The sequence below is a fragment of the Chionomys nivalis genome, chromosome 19 (genome assembly GCF_950005125.1).
Source record: "Chionomys nivalis chromosome 19, mChiNiv1.1, whole genome shotgun sequence".
NCBI lineage: Eukaryota > Metazoa > Chordata > Mammalia > Rodentia > Cricetidae > Chionomys > Chionomys nivalis.
The window spans coordinates 57085319-57103760 of NC_080104.1; the positions used below are offsets into that span (position 1 = coordinate 57085319).

At 52.0% G+C, this 18442-nt stretch overlaps 1 protein-coding gene across 2 annotated transcripts in view; it reads right to left on the minus strand.

Moving 5' to 3' along the window:
* Positions 1–2531: 2531 nt before the first annotated feature.
* Abcg1 (ATP binding cassette subfamily G member 1) overlaps positions 2532–18442 on the minus strand; it is a 57925-nt gene continuing 42014 nt past the window's right edge. For both annotated transcript variants that reach the window (XM_057794833.1, XM_057794832.1), the window contains exons 6-15: positions 15805–15950; positions 14403–14526; positions 13896–14010; positions 12170–12318; positions 11952–12053; positions 11012–11180; positions 9697–9797; positions 9329–9487; positions 7608–7726; positions 2532–6589 (exon numbers count right to left, since the gene is read on the minus strand). In XM_057794833.1, the coding sequence (XP_057650816.1) occupies positions 6361–6589; positions 7608–7726; positions 9329–9487; positions 9697–9797; positions 11012–11180; positions 11952–12053; positions 12170–12318; positions 13896–14010; positions 14403–14526; positions 15805–15950 (1413 nt within the window). In that variant the 3' untranslated portion in view covers positions 2532–6360. The remainder of the gene's footprint in view (positions 6590–7607; positions 7727–9328; positions 9488–9696; positions 9798–11011; positions 11181–11951; positions 12054–12169; positions 12319–13895; positions 14011–14402; positions 14527–15804; positions 15951–18442) is intronic.

The window sequence follows — 18442 nt, forward strand, 5'->3', positions numbered from 1 at the left end:
TTTCCTCTTCCCAGAGAATTCAACCTTGTGTCATGTTGAAAAAAAAAAAAAGTCCAGGCAGGGTGTTTTTGTTTTCTGGCTTATAGTGTCCCTCATTTACCTAGCATGGAGCTACAGGCATGGTGTTCACTCCAGGATAGTGATACCTGCACTATACAACTGACCACCCAACATTTCAGGTGGTCTGCTTTTGGTGATTTTCTGTAGGAGCTCTGGCATCCTGGTTCCTCATTACATCCTCCGGGGTGTGGAGATGCCAATACCTGTTCATTAGCTACTTAATAGGATGTATGATGATTTCAAAATTTATGTGCAGACTTGATTATGGAATGTGAAGGGGAGGTGGTACCGTGTGTGTGTGTGTGTGTGTGTGTGTGTTGTGTGTGTTAGGGTTCTCTAGAGAAACAGAATGCGTGTATATTTTACAAGGGGATTCAATATATTGGTTTCTATCATAGGGGCACTTGGGAGGCAGAAGGATTCCTGCAAATTCAAAGCCAGACTGGTCTAGACAACGAGTTACAGGCTGGGCAGGGCTACATGGTGAGTCCCTGCCTCAAGCAAGTAAAACAAACAAAACAAAACAAAAAACAAAAACAAACAAACAAAAAAACCGAACAAACTGTGTGACTATCAACCAATTCTCACTCAGTCGGAATCTGAGTTTCTGAGATTTGAGTGTTTTGCCAGGGGTCCTGCCCATTGTTTCTGAGGTGGCTTGTCCCCTTCCAGGCTGATCATGTTCTATTTCCAGCCTTCTCTCTGGACACAGGGATTACTAGCTGCTTTTCTCTGCAGCTGTCTTTGTCCCCATTGGCTTGGTCACAGCAGTCTTTCCATCTTGTGACGCCACCTCCCTAACCCTAGTGCAGCCCCAGTGACCACTAGAGGGCACCCTCGGACACTCACATGCATTTGTCATTGTCCTTTCAAAGCAGAATGCATCACATCCAACAAAGGATGTGGCCCTCAGGTCCCCTAGGGAGACTATGCTGGTGACCCCCCCCCCGCAAAGTTCCATCCAGAAAACTTTGCTATGTGTGTTGGGGGAAGAAAGTCTAGGCCAGTGCTTCTCAACCTCAACGCTGAGACTCTTTAATACGGTTCCTCGTGTTGTGCTGACCCCCCCCCCCCATAACATTTGTTTCATTGCTACTTCATAACTGTAATTTTGCCACTGGTATAAACTGCTAATATCTGTGTTTTCCAATGGTGTTAGGCGATGACCCTCAGATTGAGAACCACTGTTTTAGGCCATTACTGCCTGGGGAGGTGGAGCATCAACAAGAGCACCAAACTGCCTCTCAAAGCAAGGATTGCTCATGGAGAATCAAGTACACTGGCCCCAGCAGGTGACCAGCAAGGGCCTCCACATATCTACATGCTCCCTGGCTAGTCTCGGCATCTCTGCCTCACACTGTGGAGAGGGACCTAGTAACTTACACGTTTCTGGAGTCCAGGGCTCATGACTCATTGATCATAAAATAGACATGACCCCTAAGTGGACGCAGCTCATTCCACAGCACAGCACAGACCCACAGCATCCCCAGTGACTGGTGATTCTGTTTTGTGCATCCCACGATGACAGGTAGAGGGGACCAGCACTGCTGCACTGAGAGCGACCTCACTGAAGGGGCTATGGGTTGGTGCCAAGGTTTACTGTCCTGTCTGAAGCCACCTCACAATACCGGGTTGAACCTTCTGGTAGTTCTGAAATAAAGCATCTAAGAGAATACACTCAGGACCCTGATGGGATGCCTGGATCTCAGTGCCACTGCAGATGCCCCAGACGTACTCTAATGTGCCCATGACAAAGTTATTTCCAAATTAGAGACAGCAAGAGATTGACAGCATTAGCCACCAACAATTAGAGTGGTCTTGGCAATATTTTGTAATAAAAGTCGGGCAAATATGGTCTCCCTTCTAGTCTTTCAAAGTAGCTTCAACATTTTCTAATCGTGATTGACCATGGATAACTGAAACTGGGTGGTTGGGCAAAGGTACTCAATATCCCACGCAGAGATGACCCACCCCGATGCTGTGCGAGTCGTAAGCGTTCCCGTGACCATTCAGGGCTCTGCCCCTTCTGGCTTGCTTCCTGGGAAGAAGAGAGTTTGAGCTCCACTTGCATTGTCTCTGTGCAGATCTTTGCACAGCCTAGACGGAAACCTATCTGCTGCAGAATCACTCCTTGAAGCGGTTGCCCCAATCCTGAGGAGGAGCAATGGGCAGGGCTGTCTTGGCTATGCCTATGGGGTTGTGGTGGGGGCAGCCTTCATGTTCCAGTGGTTCAAGCCTTATCTGGTGCTGCTGGTGCATGAGCACACGATCACAGCAGAGGACATGGGTCAGATATCTAGGGGAACACAACCTAGAGATAGGTTCATAGAAAGTGCTGGAGAGAACAGGCCAACTCTACAGTGGGTCAGACCAGGCAGACAGACACATGCATCTTCAGACGGCGCAAACGTGGATTTGACACCAAAAACACATAAAACTTATATATAAAATATTTTATTAGCAGTCTTTATTTCTTCCAAGTATCTAACTTTATATTGACACAGTCCACTCCTTGAGCTCCCCCGCTGGGTTCTGCCTGCCTTTCCGTCACATTCTCATTCAGCTGGTGTTTCTCAATAGTCTCAATGGATTTTCCACGGGACGTTCATCTGCGCCACAGGCATGGATGAATTTTGTCTTTCCTCCATGCAGTAACGTGATGGGGAAGGACCTGGAGGCTGGTGTGCTACTGACACACAGGGAGAGCCATAGAATAACACTATCCGACATGTGTGGGGGCAGGCCTGCATGTGTGCACATGCGTGTATGTGCAAACTCATGTATCGACACGCAAGCTGAAGCACACGGACGCCAGTCTCTCTGACCTGAAGTGGCCCACTAGTGTTGCCTTGGGAAGCTCAGACAGGAAAGAACAGGTCTATTGCCACTAAGACACAGGTGAGGTCAGCCCCTGGGCGGGCTAGAACAATTCATCATGGGCACTTGGATGTGAGTCCCTCAGACAAAGAGCAGACCGGCCTCTTGTCTTGGCCTTCTCTTAGTGGTAGAATGGCTGAGGAGACAGCCACTGCAATGGTGCTGCACTTTGCACGCATCTAAGCACTTCCGGTCTGTTTGCACCATTGGAACAATGACAGCTGGAAAAGCCAGACAGCGTGGACTCTGGTGTGTGACACAGACTCTGATGCCCCTCAGCATCGTGCCAGCACCTCCCCGCCTCAGTCCTACCTGGATAAGGAGAGTGAAGCAGCTACCCACTGGGGCAAGGCCTGAGGAAGGTCCCTGCCCTGCCCGAGGCTTGAAACAACATGGGGAAAGCAGATGAGTGAGGGAGTGATGGAGGAACACAAGATGGAGAGTAGAAGACACTGCGCAGCGCCCAAGGCTAGGAGGGTCTCACCTCCACACTGGTTTTCTGTTCTCACAGACACACCCAGAGGCATTTTCTGCTTTATGGATGTTGTCTGTCCCTGGCCTCAGGTGGATAAAATGACCTTTCTTTAGGCTTCTAAGATGGGTTTTTACTAAAAAGTTGTATGCTCCATTTTCTGGTCCTAATGGTGCCTCTCCCCACCCCCAGGTGAGGAAGGGAGAGTCTGGCTCCTATTGTGTCTGCAGTGCTCACAGGCTCACCACCACCCCCCCCCCGCCCCCTCCAGAGTTCAACTCTCTCTTGACAAAGGGTATAATAGGAAGCAGGAGAGGCTGGGGTGGGGGAGGTGGGACAGGATGGACAAAAGAGGGGGGCTGAACAGAGGATGGCAGCTCCACCCTTGCATCCAGCCTTTCCTGAACCCCAGCCTGGCAGGGCCCCACAGGCCTCTTTCTCTGATGAGGTCTCTGCAAATGCCGTCTTTGAACTTTCATTTTTTACCTCTGCTAACATGAGGAGGGAGTATGGCCTTTAACCTGATGGAATCTTCCCTTCAACTGAAGGAACTTAGCCAGAGATAAAGGAAGGCCCGGGTCCTCAGAGCCACATGGAACCCAACTGCAAGGGAAGTCTGACTCTAACATTAGTGTCAGGAAGGACACACTGCCGGACACCTCCGGATACCTCCTACCATGACAGAGACAAGCAGGAAGAGGAAGAAGTCCAGACTGCATCTCTGGAATCCAAGTTATGTATGGTGGTAAGCAAAGCCACACATCAGGGCGCCTGTGGACGCTGGATGAGAGACAAGGATGTAGCTTCCCCTAGTATGGCTGTCAGCCTTCCTCAAGTCTGCAGAACAAGTGAGCAATGCTGTCCTGTGGGGTGACTTCTGACCTCTTGCCCGTTCTGGTCAACATTCTTTAGCAACTACCCTCATCACCCTGCCCATCAGCAGGGAACCAGCTCTTGTAGCATCAGCTCAGACTCTGCTCTATGGAGAGACCCCAACATACCCTCACTGACTTAGGGGTGGCGACAAGCAGCTCACAGTGGCGAGGAGAAACCTGGACACACAAGAACTCTTCCAGAGGGCGAGACACTCTTCCAGACATGAAACATGGACCACTCCGCCTCTTTGATTGACAGCAGAGCAGTCTAGTGCAGGAACCCAGCCCCTGGCACATCTTGCCGAGCATGGGCCATTACACTGAGCCGTCGGTGGAGACAGGGGAGGAATGGGTTCCTCGGCACTGACTTCGAAGTGACTGCCCGACTCCCATTCCTTTAAACTTGCACTTTGCCAGCTGACAGCCCGCAGTTCAGTTCCCCTCTGGAGTCAATGCAGTGACCCCCACAGTTCCCCTCTGGAGTCAATGCAGTGACCCCCACAGTTCTCCTCTGGAGTCAATGCAGTGCCCCCCACAGTTCCCCTCTGGAGCCAATGCAGTGACCCCCACAGTTCCCCTCTAGAGTCAATGCAGTGCCTAACATCTTGAAATTAAATCAAGACTTTTTTTTTAATGAAGACATTTTATAAAGGCGAATCGTGTCCCTGGTTAAAAGCTGAATCTAGAAGGCAGTGCCATGTTTGTATAGAACAAGCAAACTGAAAATTACATTGAATATGCATTTCATTTGTCTTCTCTATAAAAGATCTAGGAGTGAAAAAAATAAAAAGAATCTCTAAATATTTTCAAAGCACATCCATGCGTTTAAGTAAAATTCGGACCCTTATCATTCTCTACGAGGAAGATAAGAAAGCTTCAAGGCCACAACCGAGGCATCTCAGGACCTGTCAGAACATGACCTAGTGCAATTACTTACAGGTGTGGAAACCAAGGCTCACAGGGTAAATGGGCCTACCCACAAAATATAGGCTTTTGCAGGAGACTCCATCGTAGGACAGCGGTGCTCCAGAAGCAAGCTGCTGCGTGTCCTAAAGGGGACATCCATGGCACCTCCCCTTCCACTTAGCCGGCCTGCCCCTCACTGACACCCTCACTGTGCATGCCCTCGTATTTCAAGGGCCACACCCAATGTGTCCCCAGGCCGGCTTCCCAGGCTCAGTGGAGGTAGTTAACGTGATTCATGAAGAAAGGGGAAACTGTTCTTTAAAAACCGACAAGGTCGATCTATGTACTTCTTGGGCAAAATGAAAGTGGCCAGAAAACTATAGAAGAAATCATCTATTTTGCTTAAAATAGAAGCATGTGAAAAGAAAGGTCTGGAAAGAGCCTGCCAACATCCCGTTCCATACTGTTGGCGTGGCTCTTCGTCCCTGCTGGCCCAGCACAGCTGGTGTGGGGGGTCTCCCTCGCCTGGAGCCCACGTTTGACCTTCGGTGGTTGTGGCTGTGAGCCTCACTTGGTGGCTAGGTGGGACTCATCTATTTCTAAGCAAAACACACCTTTCCTACCCTGAACCAGTCCTGGAGAAGCACTGGAAAAGATACAGTCTCTCAAAATGAATGAAATTTATCGACTTTGGCTCGGAAAGTGACTTCATCAGAAAGGAGAAGAACTTTAGAAAAGAAGAAACGACAGCCATCAAGTGGAGTCCACCGTCTGTGGACTTTTCCCCCAAGATATCCACCTTTCTGGGGACCAATGTGGCCAGCACTCCTCCTCCAGGGCCAAGGTGTCCTGGACTCCAGCAGGAACCTACTGAGGAAGCCTCTTGTCCCCAGCTGGATCACAGGATGACATTCTGTATCAGTTGTGTTTTAAATCCTGCATATAAAAAAAATTCCCAACCGTCCTACATCTTCCTAGTTAAAGCTAGAAAAGGAAACGAACAGTTCCAACCCGGCGGGCAGAGGCGCTGAGCACTGGTCGCCATCGACCTGCGTGGCCTCCAGGTTGGGTTGGGAGAGTCTGTGTCACCAGGAGCAGGCACACCGCTGCCTCCCAGCAGTGCCCTTGGTCACAATGTCTGCTTTGCCTCCTTGCCGGCCTGCAGGTGTTTTACCTCTCGGCCCGGATTTTGTATCTCAGGACAAAATAGGCAATGAGCCGCAGGGAGACGAAGAAGATCCCTAAGACGATGAAGTCCAGGTACAGTTTGGCGTTCTCCACATCCAGCTCCCGCAGGATGGCCTCTGACTTCTGGAAGTGGCAGGTCTCAGCAATGTCGCAGTGCAGATCCTCCCGGTCCAAGCCATAGATGGAGAGGATGACCCCCTCGAAGCCATATCTAGGGAGAGGAGCAGCGGGTGAGAAGGGCATCCATGGCGGAAGGCCACTCTGCTGGCTCGCCATTTTCAGTACCCGCCCTGCACTGCCTCCTGACCTCACAGTCATCTTCCTAAGACAACCTCCTAGCAGCCTCCCTACCATCGCTTCCAATCCCATTTCTTCCAAGGCCACCAGAGAAAATATAAAACAGAACAAACCATATTTAATCCACTGGTGCAATAAATAAAAAAAACATATTTGGCTTCCTTCCAATCCTCCACACCTTTTCACTGTCAGGTCTAGTTATGGGTTGGATATCCTGGCAAGAACACCGGAGTATTTAAATAAAGCCCTTTGGGTCCAGCCTTATCTTACAGAACAAAAGCACCAATCTTCAGAAGAAAGGCGCTGGGCTCCAGTTTCCCAGGATTGGCAAGCACACGGGCAGCTGAAACTCTGTACAAGGGCTTTGTGTCTGCCTTGGTCTCCAGAACAATGTAGTGGGGCCTAAACAGCACTTGTTCTCAGCATGGACCTTTGTGATGCAGGGGAATGGCTGCGGCTGGGGGTGGGGATGAGGATGCACGCCAAGTACTAAGGATGGACACTGACTGCCCAGGGAATGGCCAGTGTGAGAGCCACTCAACAGAGGGGAGGAACTCTGGTAGAACCTGGACCGAAGAGTCAGAAAACTCCTGCTGGAAGGGAAGAAACTGGGATGTTTCAGACAGGGCACAATGTGCCTCTGTTGTGCCTTGTTTAGATTCTGTAATCATAATTTCATTGGGGAATTTTTTTTTTACATAAAATATGGACACACCCTTGGAAATGCCCAGAATGTGAGGGCATGCCACAGCATCTTCAGAGGCAGTCTGTGTGCATCTGTGTGCACTGGAAGGGTGAGGCCCAAAACTAAGGGAAACATAAAAGCATATTCTTGGCGCCGGGATGCAGATGCAGTGGACAGCCAGGGAGTCCCTCCTTCCAGTGCCACCCATTCAGTCCCTAGGCCTGCCCCGGCCACCGCCCACACGCACCTGACATAGGAGATATAGGACATCCACTGCAAGTAGGCTGGGATCGTGTCAAAACTGACGAAGAATCCCGAGAAGAGCAGGACAGGGATGGCAGTCACGGGACCCACGAACGTGGCGACCTGGAGTGAGACAGGGCGGGGATGTGAAGAGCACTCAGGGGAGGAGGCAGAGGACATCCCACCCACTCAAGTGACCCCGAGGATATCCCCAGTGGTCGGAAAGGAGGACTCTCAAAGGGCCAGAGTCTTTCTGGACTGGCCAAGACCAGGATGGTGGCCAAGAATGTCCCCTGGCAGGGCCAGAAGTTAATCTCCTGAAGAGGGACCCCGAAACCCCAGTTGAGGAAGGGGGCTGAACAAAAAAACAAAACAAAGTATTTCCTGAGGACAGAGGTCAACAATTTCCGGGAATGCTCTCTGAGGGGCTGCAGTGAACAATTTCTAGCTGTCCCTGGAGCTAACAACTGGGTAGGACCACCTCTCTGGGGGTCCCACCCAGAGGTAGAGATGTTGTTACCCACCAGCAGTGGCACCAAATGCTAGAGTCAGGTTTCAAGGAGCCCATGGGACCCCCTGGAAGCCCCCTCCTCTCAGGTCTTGCTGTCCATGAGAGCTAAGGGCTGACAAGTAGCTGTTCCCACTGGCCAGGCTCCGAGGGAAAGATTCCAGGGTGTCAGCATTTGTGCATATTGTGTGTGGTGTGAGTGTTATATGTACATGAGCTTAAATAACATCCAGTACCCAGTCAGATATACCCTCTGGGGTCCAGAGCTCTTGGGGGAGGGGCAGAGAAGGGTCTGAGAAGGTGAAATGGGTCAGAGGGCGTTTAACACAGGGGTAAAGTCATCTATGAAAACAGTATGGATCTGATGTGTGGGTGGGACTGGCAGGGTGCATGGAGAACGCTGAGGTGGGAGGTTCACATGGGGGTGACAGATGTTCTGCGGGCCTGATTTGGGGCTGGTGTGTCCCAGGATCTTCTTCAGAGTGTCGTTTTCTTGTGAGAACGTTATGAGGTAGACACCATGGCTGCTCCCATCTCTCCGTGAGGAACCTGGACCCTGGAGTCCAGGAAGCCTTTGTTGAGGACACTGGAGAGGAACTGGGAAGTATGTGGTACCCAGGAGCCCTTGGAACATGACATGAAACCTCAAGAGCCTCAGGTGACTTGGGTTTGTAAGGACAGGGAGGGAACTGAGGGCTGGAGATGAGACCAAGCTCAAGGAGACCAAGAAGGCTACGTGAAGCTCCTGGTGAGGTGAAGAGTGGGTACCCACCATTGGTGTGCCAAAGAGTGGTCAAGTGGACCTACAGAGGCAAGCATAGAGGTATGGAGAGATCGGCCTCTAAGAAAACTGTGTAATGCCAACCAACCCAGGCATCTCTGGCCCTTAGTCTTCCCTGCCTTTAAAATAGACTCCTGGGGTGTGCTTGGTACTACATATGCTGACATTTAGAAAGCACCGTAGGGTTCTCATGTCTGGGCATGTGCAGCATGTAGGGACAGCCACTCTGCAAGTCTCTTCCTTCTCAGTAAGAATGTCGTCCTGGTCACAGAGGGCATTACCACTTTTCCCCTATGAGAATAGCTTTGTGAAGACATGTAAAAGTTCAGGACAGAATTAATAATAAGGGGATCACCGAGACCCATAGGGGAGCAGCCTTGTTAGAGCAAGGAGGCAGAGGGAAGCCCAGTGCTGCTCAGCACCTCCTTGGCTGTACCTGCAGAGATGTGGAGGCAGCTCCAATCAGCAGGCCTAAAGACTGGGCCACCAGTGAGGTCATGGTGCCAAGGGCAGCGAACAGCACAAAGCGCACGGCGTCTGACGGCTGTGACGTCATCCAGTACACGATGCTGCAGTAGGCCACGGGAAACATGATCTGCAAGTACAGAGCCTGTGTCCCTGGGGGCTCCGCCTGTCCCACCAGCGGATGGTTGTCTCCCATGGTCCTTTCAGTTGTAGCCCCCACAGATCCCACCAAATCCTGCTTTGCCTCTCAGCAGGACACGAGCAGAAACCAGTCCCACCCGGCTCTGTGGGTGTGGAGATTTCCTGCCCCCTACTGCCAGTCACCTGCGGCTCATGTACCTGGAAGGGGACATCAGCCATGGTCTTGGCCAGGTAGTAGGCCTTCAGGCTGTACCAGTAGTTCAGGTGCTCTCGGAGGAAGACACTCATCTCCAGGGGAACTAGGGCAAGAAGGGAGAAGGGAGTGATTGGGTGGACACAGCCAGCAACTCACATATGCACATGAGTAGCCTTAGGCCCAATCCTAGCAGTTCTGGCCTATGTCACAGTGTGGACCAACACTCCAATACTTTCACTGTAAACAAAAGATGGAACCAGATTCATTGGTCTGGAAAAAGAAAATCACCAGCCATTTCTCTAACCTAAAAACTTATGTGGTGGTTTAAATAAGAAATGTCCCTCACAGGCTCATGTATGTGAACACTTGGTCCCCAGTTGGCAGAGCTGTTTGGGGAGGCTATGGAACCTTTAGGAGGCGGAGCTTTGCTGGGGGAAGTGCATCACTGGAGGGCGGGACTTAAGGGTCTATAGCCTCAACCTATTTCCTGTTTTCACCTGCTGCTTCCTGTGTGCAGATGTGTGCCAGTGGGCACGCCACACCTTCCCCGCCATCATGGATGCTGGCTCTGGAACTGTGCACCAGAATGAATGCTTTCTTCCTTAATTTGCTTTTGGTTGTGATATTTTAGCACAGCAACAAGAAAGAAACTGATCCAAGTGGTCACATGAAAACCCAGAGTGGAACACATCCCTGAGAATACCAAGTGTCCCCGGGGTGGCTACTGGGACCGTTCCGGTTCATCAGCTCTCTAAAGACTAGGTTTCTGCTTTGTACCTAGCGGCCCAGAGTGGCCAGGGTTGGCCACCTTTGGCTGTGAATAGCTGAATTCCACTGGTCAGGTGGGGACTGAGAGCAAGCTGGATCTGAGGGTCTCTTGAGTAGCAAACTTTGGGGGACTTTCTCTCCATTGCCTTCTGCCATGCCTACATTAGGATGGGATCATCTGTTTAAAACACAGATGTATATGTGCAAATGTGAGTATATGCCACCTGTGGGCAGGTACCCACAGAGACCAGAGGCATTGGAGCCCCTGGAGCTAAAGTTCATAGGTGGTTGTGAGTCATTTGACATAGGTGATAGGAACCAAGTCCTGGACCTATGAAAGGGCAGTATGGGCTCTTAGCCATCTCCCCAACCCACTACACAATACTCCCTTATGCAACAGTAAATACAATACAACCTGTTTGGTCAACATAGAAAGGCTGAATCTGAAGCATCGAGGCACAGTATGGTATAAAAGTCATGCCTGGTCAAGACAAGGCCACGGCCCCCACGCCTTGGTAGGAGTCCCGGCTAGACGGGAAGGACACTCACAGGTCAGAACAGTGGGCATGAGGGCAGCAAACATGAGGAAGAGCATGGAGAAGAACAGGAAGCCGGAGTTGCTCAGGACCTTCTTGGCTTCGTTCCCGATCCCCAGGTACAGCAGGCCAATGAGGAGGCCGATCCCGATGTGTGAGGTGATTCGCAGGTGTGTCAGGACCTAAGGGCAGGCACAGGTGTGAGGGAACAAGCCCGAGACCCCTGGAGGCGTCGGATCCTGACTCCCATGACGACAGATCATATGAGCCACCTTTCCTTTCCTTCAGGGAAATACTCCGAGCCTTACCAAGGCAGTCACACATGCACACACACGCATGTACACATGTACGTGCACACACATGCACACGTCAAGCTCATGTACTACTAAGACAGAATCACTACACTTTGTTGATCCTTTTCAAAGCAGGCAAGCAAGGCCAGTCTCCCTCCCAAAGGGACAAAGCCATGGTGGGGACGGCGCTACTGGAGGCCCGTATCCTGAGCTGCGGCTTGGGTTGCTGTGAGCATGAGCCCATGGTAAGCTATAGGTCCTCCAGCTTAGGACCCTGAGGATACACTGGACTTCAGCCTCACCAGGCAAGCTGCCTGGTGCCCACTGGACAGGTGGTCCATCATCCCCTGTCTCCTTCCTGCATGATCCCAATCCTCTGCCTTCCTCTAGGACTTCATGCATGCCCATATTGAGGTTATTCTTTGTTGGGGCTTGGAGTGAGAAGACAGATGGGGCCAAGCCCATCTCGACCCACAGCAAATAAATGACAGCAGTCAAGACACACACTGGGTCTTGCACATACAGGTATCTTAGGGCCTTTTGTTACTGCAACACAGCGGTAATAGCCGACTGATACAAGCTGAGGCACAGCAACTTAAAAGTGTGCTTGTGTGTGTGTGTGTGTGTGTGTGTGTGTGTGAGCACTGAGGACACCCTTACCGAGTCCCGCATGATGCTGAGGAAGGTCCTCTTGAAGAGGATGCAGAATTGGGTGAGGCAGCTGGCCGAGAAGCTGTGACAGCCTTCCATGGAGGCAGAGTCCTGAGGACACACAGTGCAGGGGGTGAGTTAGTCTCCTGTCCACCATGCCCCCCTTGCTCAGGAAGGGCTCTGCAGGACCCATCTCCAGACCACTCCAATCCCTTCATCACCATCACCTCCTCAGCAGGCCGGTGCCAAAGAAATGGGTTCACGTCCGTGTCGCCTCCGAGATCTCTCTTATAGTCCGAGTCACACATGCCCTCCCGCACAGCTCTCACCAGGCGGCTGTTCTGGTCGCCATACTCGCCTGACGCCACTTCCATGACTGCAGGAGACACAGAAGGTGAAGTGAGACAGGGGCTGCTGGGAAGAAGTACGACAGTGCTGATGGGAATTGAGGGTCTCTGTCACTTGGTGACAGCAAGGCCTATACAGTAATGAGAATGCTTTCAAGTGAATGATGGTGGTGCCCGAGAGCCACCGTAGCGGGTTGCTGATTGACTAATGTCTGCTCAGAACTCCCAGTAAGCCATTCATGGTGTCAGGTGACCAGAAATGCAAACACACAAATGTGCATCATGCTGTCAGCTCACCCAGGGGCCAGGAACTCATGCATCTATGCCATGACCATCCGTACAGCGTACACTGAATGCCTGCTCTGTCTGGACCAGCAAGGGCTAGAGTGTAAGATCAGCAGGAGGAAGCTGGCCTCCTTGCTCAAGTGCTGAGTAAAAGGGGCACTGCATGGTCCACAGGGAAGGACTGCCCATAGCACAAAGGTCCACTGCTCCGAGGCTGGGGACCACGGGCCACACCCCTCATTTCCCAACAAGCAGCTGCTCTCCTAGTTTTCCTCACTTGCTCTACTTGCGTCCTCTATCCTCCCTGGACCCCATCAGGTTCCCTCTGCCTAGACTACTTCTGTGGCTGCTGAGTGGTCCTCATTCACTCCATGGTAATGACAGTGTGTTGCTGTCTAGAGACCTCTGGGACCTGTTCCTTCCCCACCCTTCCCTGTGCACACACCCCTCGTCTCTGTACCATGCCACTGAGTCCCCTCCTCCCCTGTACCCCTCAGCAAACTGGCAACGCCGTTTCTAAGTGGCACATGGAGCTGAAGTCGGGACACATTGGGCCCCTCTGGGAAAACATCACTTGCAGCACCGAGCAAGTCCCCAGAGCTGCCTGGTCCATTTCTTAACTCAATGGAGGGGGGTGGTGTTTCCAGCACTCCTAAGTGCCACAGTCCCCACCTTCCCCTCCAGAGGACCATCAGAGGAGAGAAACCCCTGGGAAGGGACATCCTCATCACCCGCTCTCCTCTCTCTCTCTGGTGAGGGAATAAGCCAACCACAAACAAGATCTTTCCCTTGGCTTTTAAATATGCCCTTCATGGAGCACCTTCCTTACCCATCTCCTCCTATCCCCTCCCCACTTTGTAGCAGTATGTCTCCTGTGGGTAAGGACCATTTCCAGGATCAAGGACTCCTGGAGACAACTTGGGAAATGACATACAGAGCCCTGGGAGCCAAGAGTCAGAAGTTTGAAATTAACACAGTTGTGGGAGAAAGGCCACAAAGGGGGGTTGTCCAGCTGGGATCTCAGAGTGGCCTCGAGTAGCTGGGTTCTCATAGAGAAGCAGTCACGGATGCAGAGTTGGTCCTACGTCTAGTGACCAGTGTCCTTGTAGAGGGGATGACTAAGAGGACAAGCAAAGATGGGTGGAGTCTGGTCATTAGACAAGCCCTCCTAGGGAGAGGCTTGCCTGAGGTTCCACCATAGGACGGTCCTGTCCCATTGGTGAGACATGACAGTGGCTCCAGACTTGACCATCATATCACAGTGAAACACACAAGATGGGGTGAGGGTCCTTTCCCTTCCCTCTGGGTGGGTTCTACTCACCAAAGTCTGCAGGGTTGTGGTAGGTAGGACAGTTCAGACCCAAATCCCTCAAATACGGCACGAGATTCGAGACCTTTCCCCGGTACACGCACTGTCCTTGACTCAGGACGTAAAGCTGAGGGGAAGGAAAAGAGAAAGGCATCAACCACAGCCTTCACCTCTGGAAAGCAATGGAGGCTCTCATTCAGTCAATCCTTCAGTCAGTTGGTCAGTCAGTCGGCCAGCCTACCCATTGGTCAGTCAGCTTGTCAGTCAACCAGTCAGCCTGCCCACTGGTCAGTTAGCTTGTCAGTCAGCTAGTCAACCAGTTATTCAACCAGCCAGTCATTAATCAGTCAGTCAACCAGCTAGTGAACCAACCAGCCAGCTAATTACCCTGAAAACCAGTAGAAAGAATAAGGACCCAGGGACTAATTTCCCCAGGCTATCTCAGTCCCATCAGAGATCTTGGGATGGACTCTGGGGAGATTTAGGTCAAGGACCTGGACAAGGGTGGGGCCCACGTACCTGGTCAAAGAGCTCAAAGAGCTTGGCGCTGGGCTGGTGGATGGTGCAGACAATGGATCGGCCACCCTGGGCCAGGCCTTTCATCAGTGACACCACCTGGAAGCAGGAGGCGCTGTCCAGGCCACTGCAAGTCAAAGACACCATGAGAAGCTGAGAATATGAGGGATAAGCCCAGGGCCCCAGGTCTCAGGGGACTGGGCAGTCACTACTGAGAGAGGGCCTGTCACAGGGCCTGTAGCTGTACCCCAAGGTCATGCTCTTCTCGGCCTGTGTAACTCTTCAAGGGTGACACTTCCATGGGGGCTGCGTGTGCTGTATGTCACTTCCGGCAAGAATGCAGGAGCCCAGCAGATTCCTGAAGGGATGGCTGTGGAGTGGGGGAAGGGATCCCCACTTGCCTTGGCCAGAGACATCAGAACTGTCTGGGTAAATAGCTGGACTCCAAATCGAGCAATAAGGCCTGGCAGTCAGTATCCCAATGCCATACCCTTTGGCCCACTTGGGGATGCCTTTTGTGGGGAGGTATCCTTCTGCGGGCATCCTGAGGTATGCAGGGTCTGACCAGGATCTGGCACTCCAGGGGAACTCTCTCCACTCCTGTTTGAACACTCCCAAACCCGGCTCACTTCTATGCCACGCCCCACAAGGGAGTAAGACACAGTGGGTACCCTGACTGCTAGCTTTCCCCCAGGGCAGTGAGCCTACAAGAGGCAATCTTAAGGGTCCTGCAGTTGTCTTTCGGGCCCTCCTAAGTACCACTCAGTGTGGTCTTGGCATTTGGCTGGGCTGAGGTGGATGTGACTGTCCTTTGGAAGCTCTCAAGTTCAATGGGCTTCCACGAGATGAGCGCACAGTGGGGAGGAGATGACGGAATCGAGAGAGTCAGTCAGGACAAGCCCTGTGCGGCCAGGCTACCCTGTCGGGAATGCCTGAATACAATGTGCTCAGAAGAAAGGCTGGATGATTAACTAGTGACCAGGGTTCTCCAGAGCCAGGACTCGAGGCCAGGCCAGGAGTCAAGATTCACATGGTCACACAAAGGCAGTGAGCCACTCAAAACTGGAGGGGCTGTTCAAAACACAAGACACCAAGCCCCTTCCTCAGAATGCCCCAGAACACTAGCCTTTCGGGAACTATACCACTGGGAGAGACAAGCACTATGAAGTTGTTTCCAAACTCCAACAGTATCTCCACATTCAGTACCCCTCGTCCCCAAGTACACACAAGCCTCTGAGCTGGTGGCTTTGTCCTGCCATCCCACAGACAGGGAAGCCTTTTGCAGCTCCTCCAAGGCCATACCAAGACATTGGGACCACCTCTAAGAACCTCAGAATAGACTCTAGAAGGAACTCTTCCCTGTCCCTTCTCTGGTCACCAGTCCAGACACCAGCCACAGGCTTACCTGGTGGGCTCATCAAAGAACATGACAGGAGGGTTATTGACCAGCTCCAGAGCGATGGCCAGGCGCTTCCGCTGGCCTCCTGATAGGCTCCCCGTCCGTGTATTGGCACAGGGCAGCAAGCCCAGCGCCGTCAAGATCTCCTTGACCTGTGGGCAACAAACCCAGAGTCTCTATTAGGAAACAGCCTTCCAGCACCATGGCTATCAGGAACATATGCTGAGCTCTGTGGGATGCCCTGCCCTGCTGGGCTCAACCTCACTAGTCCATACACAGATGTCTACACTGCTGGGCTGTCCAGGCCATCCCAAGCCGAGTGGCAGGTTCTGCCTCTAAACCCGTGTCCCTGACTAGAGAGACAGAAAGAGCTGTTGAGAGGCAAGAAATAGCGTTGGGAGTTCGAGTCAAGGGTTGGAGTCTTCTCTCAGCCTCTAGCTAGTGACCTGATGTCATCCCCACTTCTAAGTCAAGTTTAACGTCTGGTACAAAGAAATGTCCTATAAATATTTGATGAACAGATGGATTAATAAACACGCGAGTGGATGGACGATCGGTCTGTGACTAGCACAAAGGGTCAATGGCCATCTAATGTAGTCATGCAAAGTGCCCTGTTGGAACACTGGGTGCACATTAAGTACCCCCGACAGCTATCACCCATGTTTCTCATTCCACATGAAGAATGCCAGCAAGTCCCCTGAAACACCCCCCAGGCCAGCCCTTTCAGGAGGACACCAGATCTGTGCTGTAAGTGGTACTGTGGCCACCCTGTGCTTAGGGCTCTGGGATGAAGACTGAGAACAGAGACAGGCACAGTTGGCTGTGTGCGGAGCCCTCTAACTGGCCCAGGATGGTGACTTAGTGTTGGCTCCGGGAACAAACAGGTCAGCAGGCTCTTGGGAAGGAGAGGCTCATCCAGGTACCACATCCCTGCCAGGCTCCTCTCCAGGGGGCTCAGCGATTCCCTCTAGAGTTTGCCCAGAGGTGGGACAGCTCTGAGGCAGCCAGTCCCTGGTGGCCATACAGGAGGACTTTGGCCAGTGGCTTCTCTAGGGAGATGAGGTCATCCAAGAGGAGAACTCACAAAGAAGAAAACTTTCCACTCTGGCCTTCTCGATTATTTATGCATGGTCAGTACAGACTGAAACTCTGGGGGCAGAACCACTCGGGATCCAGTGCTGAGGGGCTGGAGCAGGAGCAGTGCGGGGCCAGGAACCCGGGATCAAGTCCTGCTCTGCCTATTCTTGCCGATGCTCTCAAGCCAGCACCACGGTCTCCTTCTGGGATGCCATGCCTTTGAGAGATGGATGTCAGCCTCGGAAGAGCTTCAGTGTGGCCGTGCGAGCAGGGCCAGGAGGCAGCACCACAGTGGACAGGCATTTCTTTTTGGCATTTTTGCTTCTTGTCACAATGTCGTTATCTTCCCGGCACAAGGCTTCTGGGCTCTTCCATAAAGGTCTTGTTTACTTTTATGCCAGAGAAGTGAAAATAGAGGCCACCAATTGGTGGCTGTCCTTCTGCCCACATGACCATGTTTCTACAACCATCAGGCCTGGCCCGTTCTCTCTAGTCTGGTCTTAGAAGTAAGTAACACTATCCAGCTTGGTTTTGGTTTAAAAGTAGTCAGAAAGAAAAAAAAAAAACAACAGTGTCACTTTTTTAAAAAAATGTTTCCCTTCTCTAAATAAGCAAACCAACAAAACAAAACAAAACAAAACAAAAAGTCCCCACAGTCACTTGTAATTCAAGCCCTCCTGGGCCTCACTGTCTAGGGATGGTCTCAGCAGCCCCAGACTGGCCCATGGCAACCTCCCTCTCCAGGAAGCCCCTGTACCAGAGGGCTCCTCAGGGCCAAGGTGCCTTTTCTGGGAAACAAGGGAGTCTGTGAACAACATACTTCATGATGTATGAGAACATTCTATTCCATTGTTCTTCCACACGCTACGCATAGCATGCACTGAGGCACTGTGGGGGCTGCTGGGAAATGAGTCAGGAAGTGTCCAGTCGTAAATCTGCCCTTGAGACGCCTGTGACAGGTTCTTGGAAGAGCCAGGAACGGTGTTCAGCTGAGAAGAGGGCCATCGCAAGTAAGATCTCTAGTAAGCAAACACGTGCAGGACACACCAATCCCTCAGTCCTACATGGCTGGCTTACTATGACACTCAACACAGAGACCACGACTGGAGGAAAGTTTAGGCTTGGCACTCTCGGGACATTTCTTGGACCAGGATGATGGAGGTTGTGCACATGTAAGAGTCCTGTCAATCTGAGGCCTAGTTATGACTCCCAGAAGGCTCCAGGCTTCTCCAAGAAAGCTGTCTTCTACTCCAGCATCAGAGTGGGCTCCTGAGGCCCAACCACCACCCAGAAGAGCAGCTGGAAGCCAGACTCTGACAGTTCCAAACAGCATCGCAGGCAAAGATGGGAGGCCAATTGCCTGCCTCACTGTGGTCATTTGCTCAGAGGCCTGGGTCACGTGATGTCTACTTCTTCAGCTACATGGGGTAAGGCTGGCCACAGAGCCACAGCTGTGGAGAAACAGCCCCGCCTCCATCTCTCCATCCTACACTTACATTGATCTTAGCGGCGTAAAGACTTGAGCCCGAGAGGCTGGTGGATGGGACATGGTCCCAGGGCTACCGCA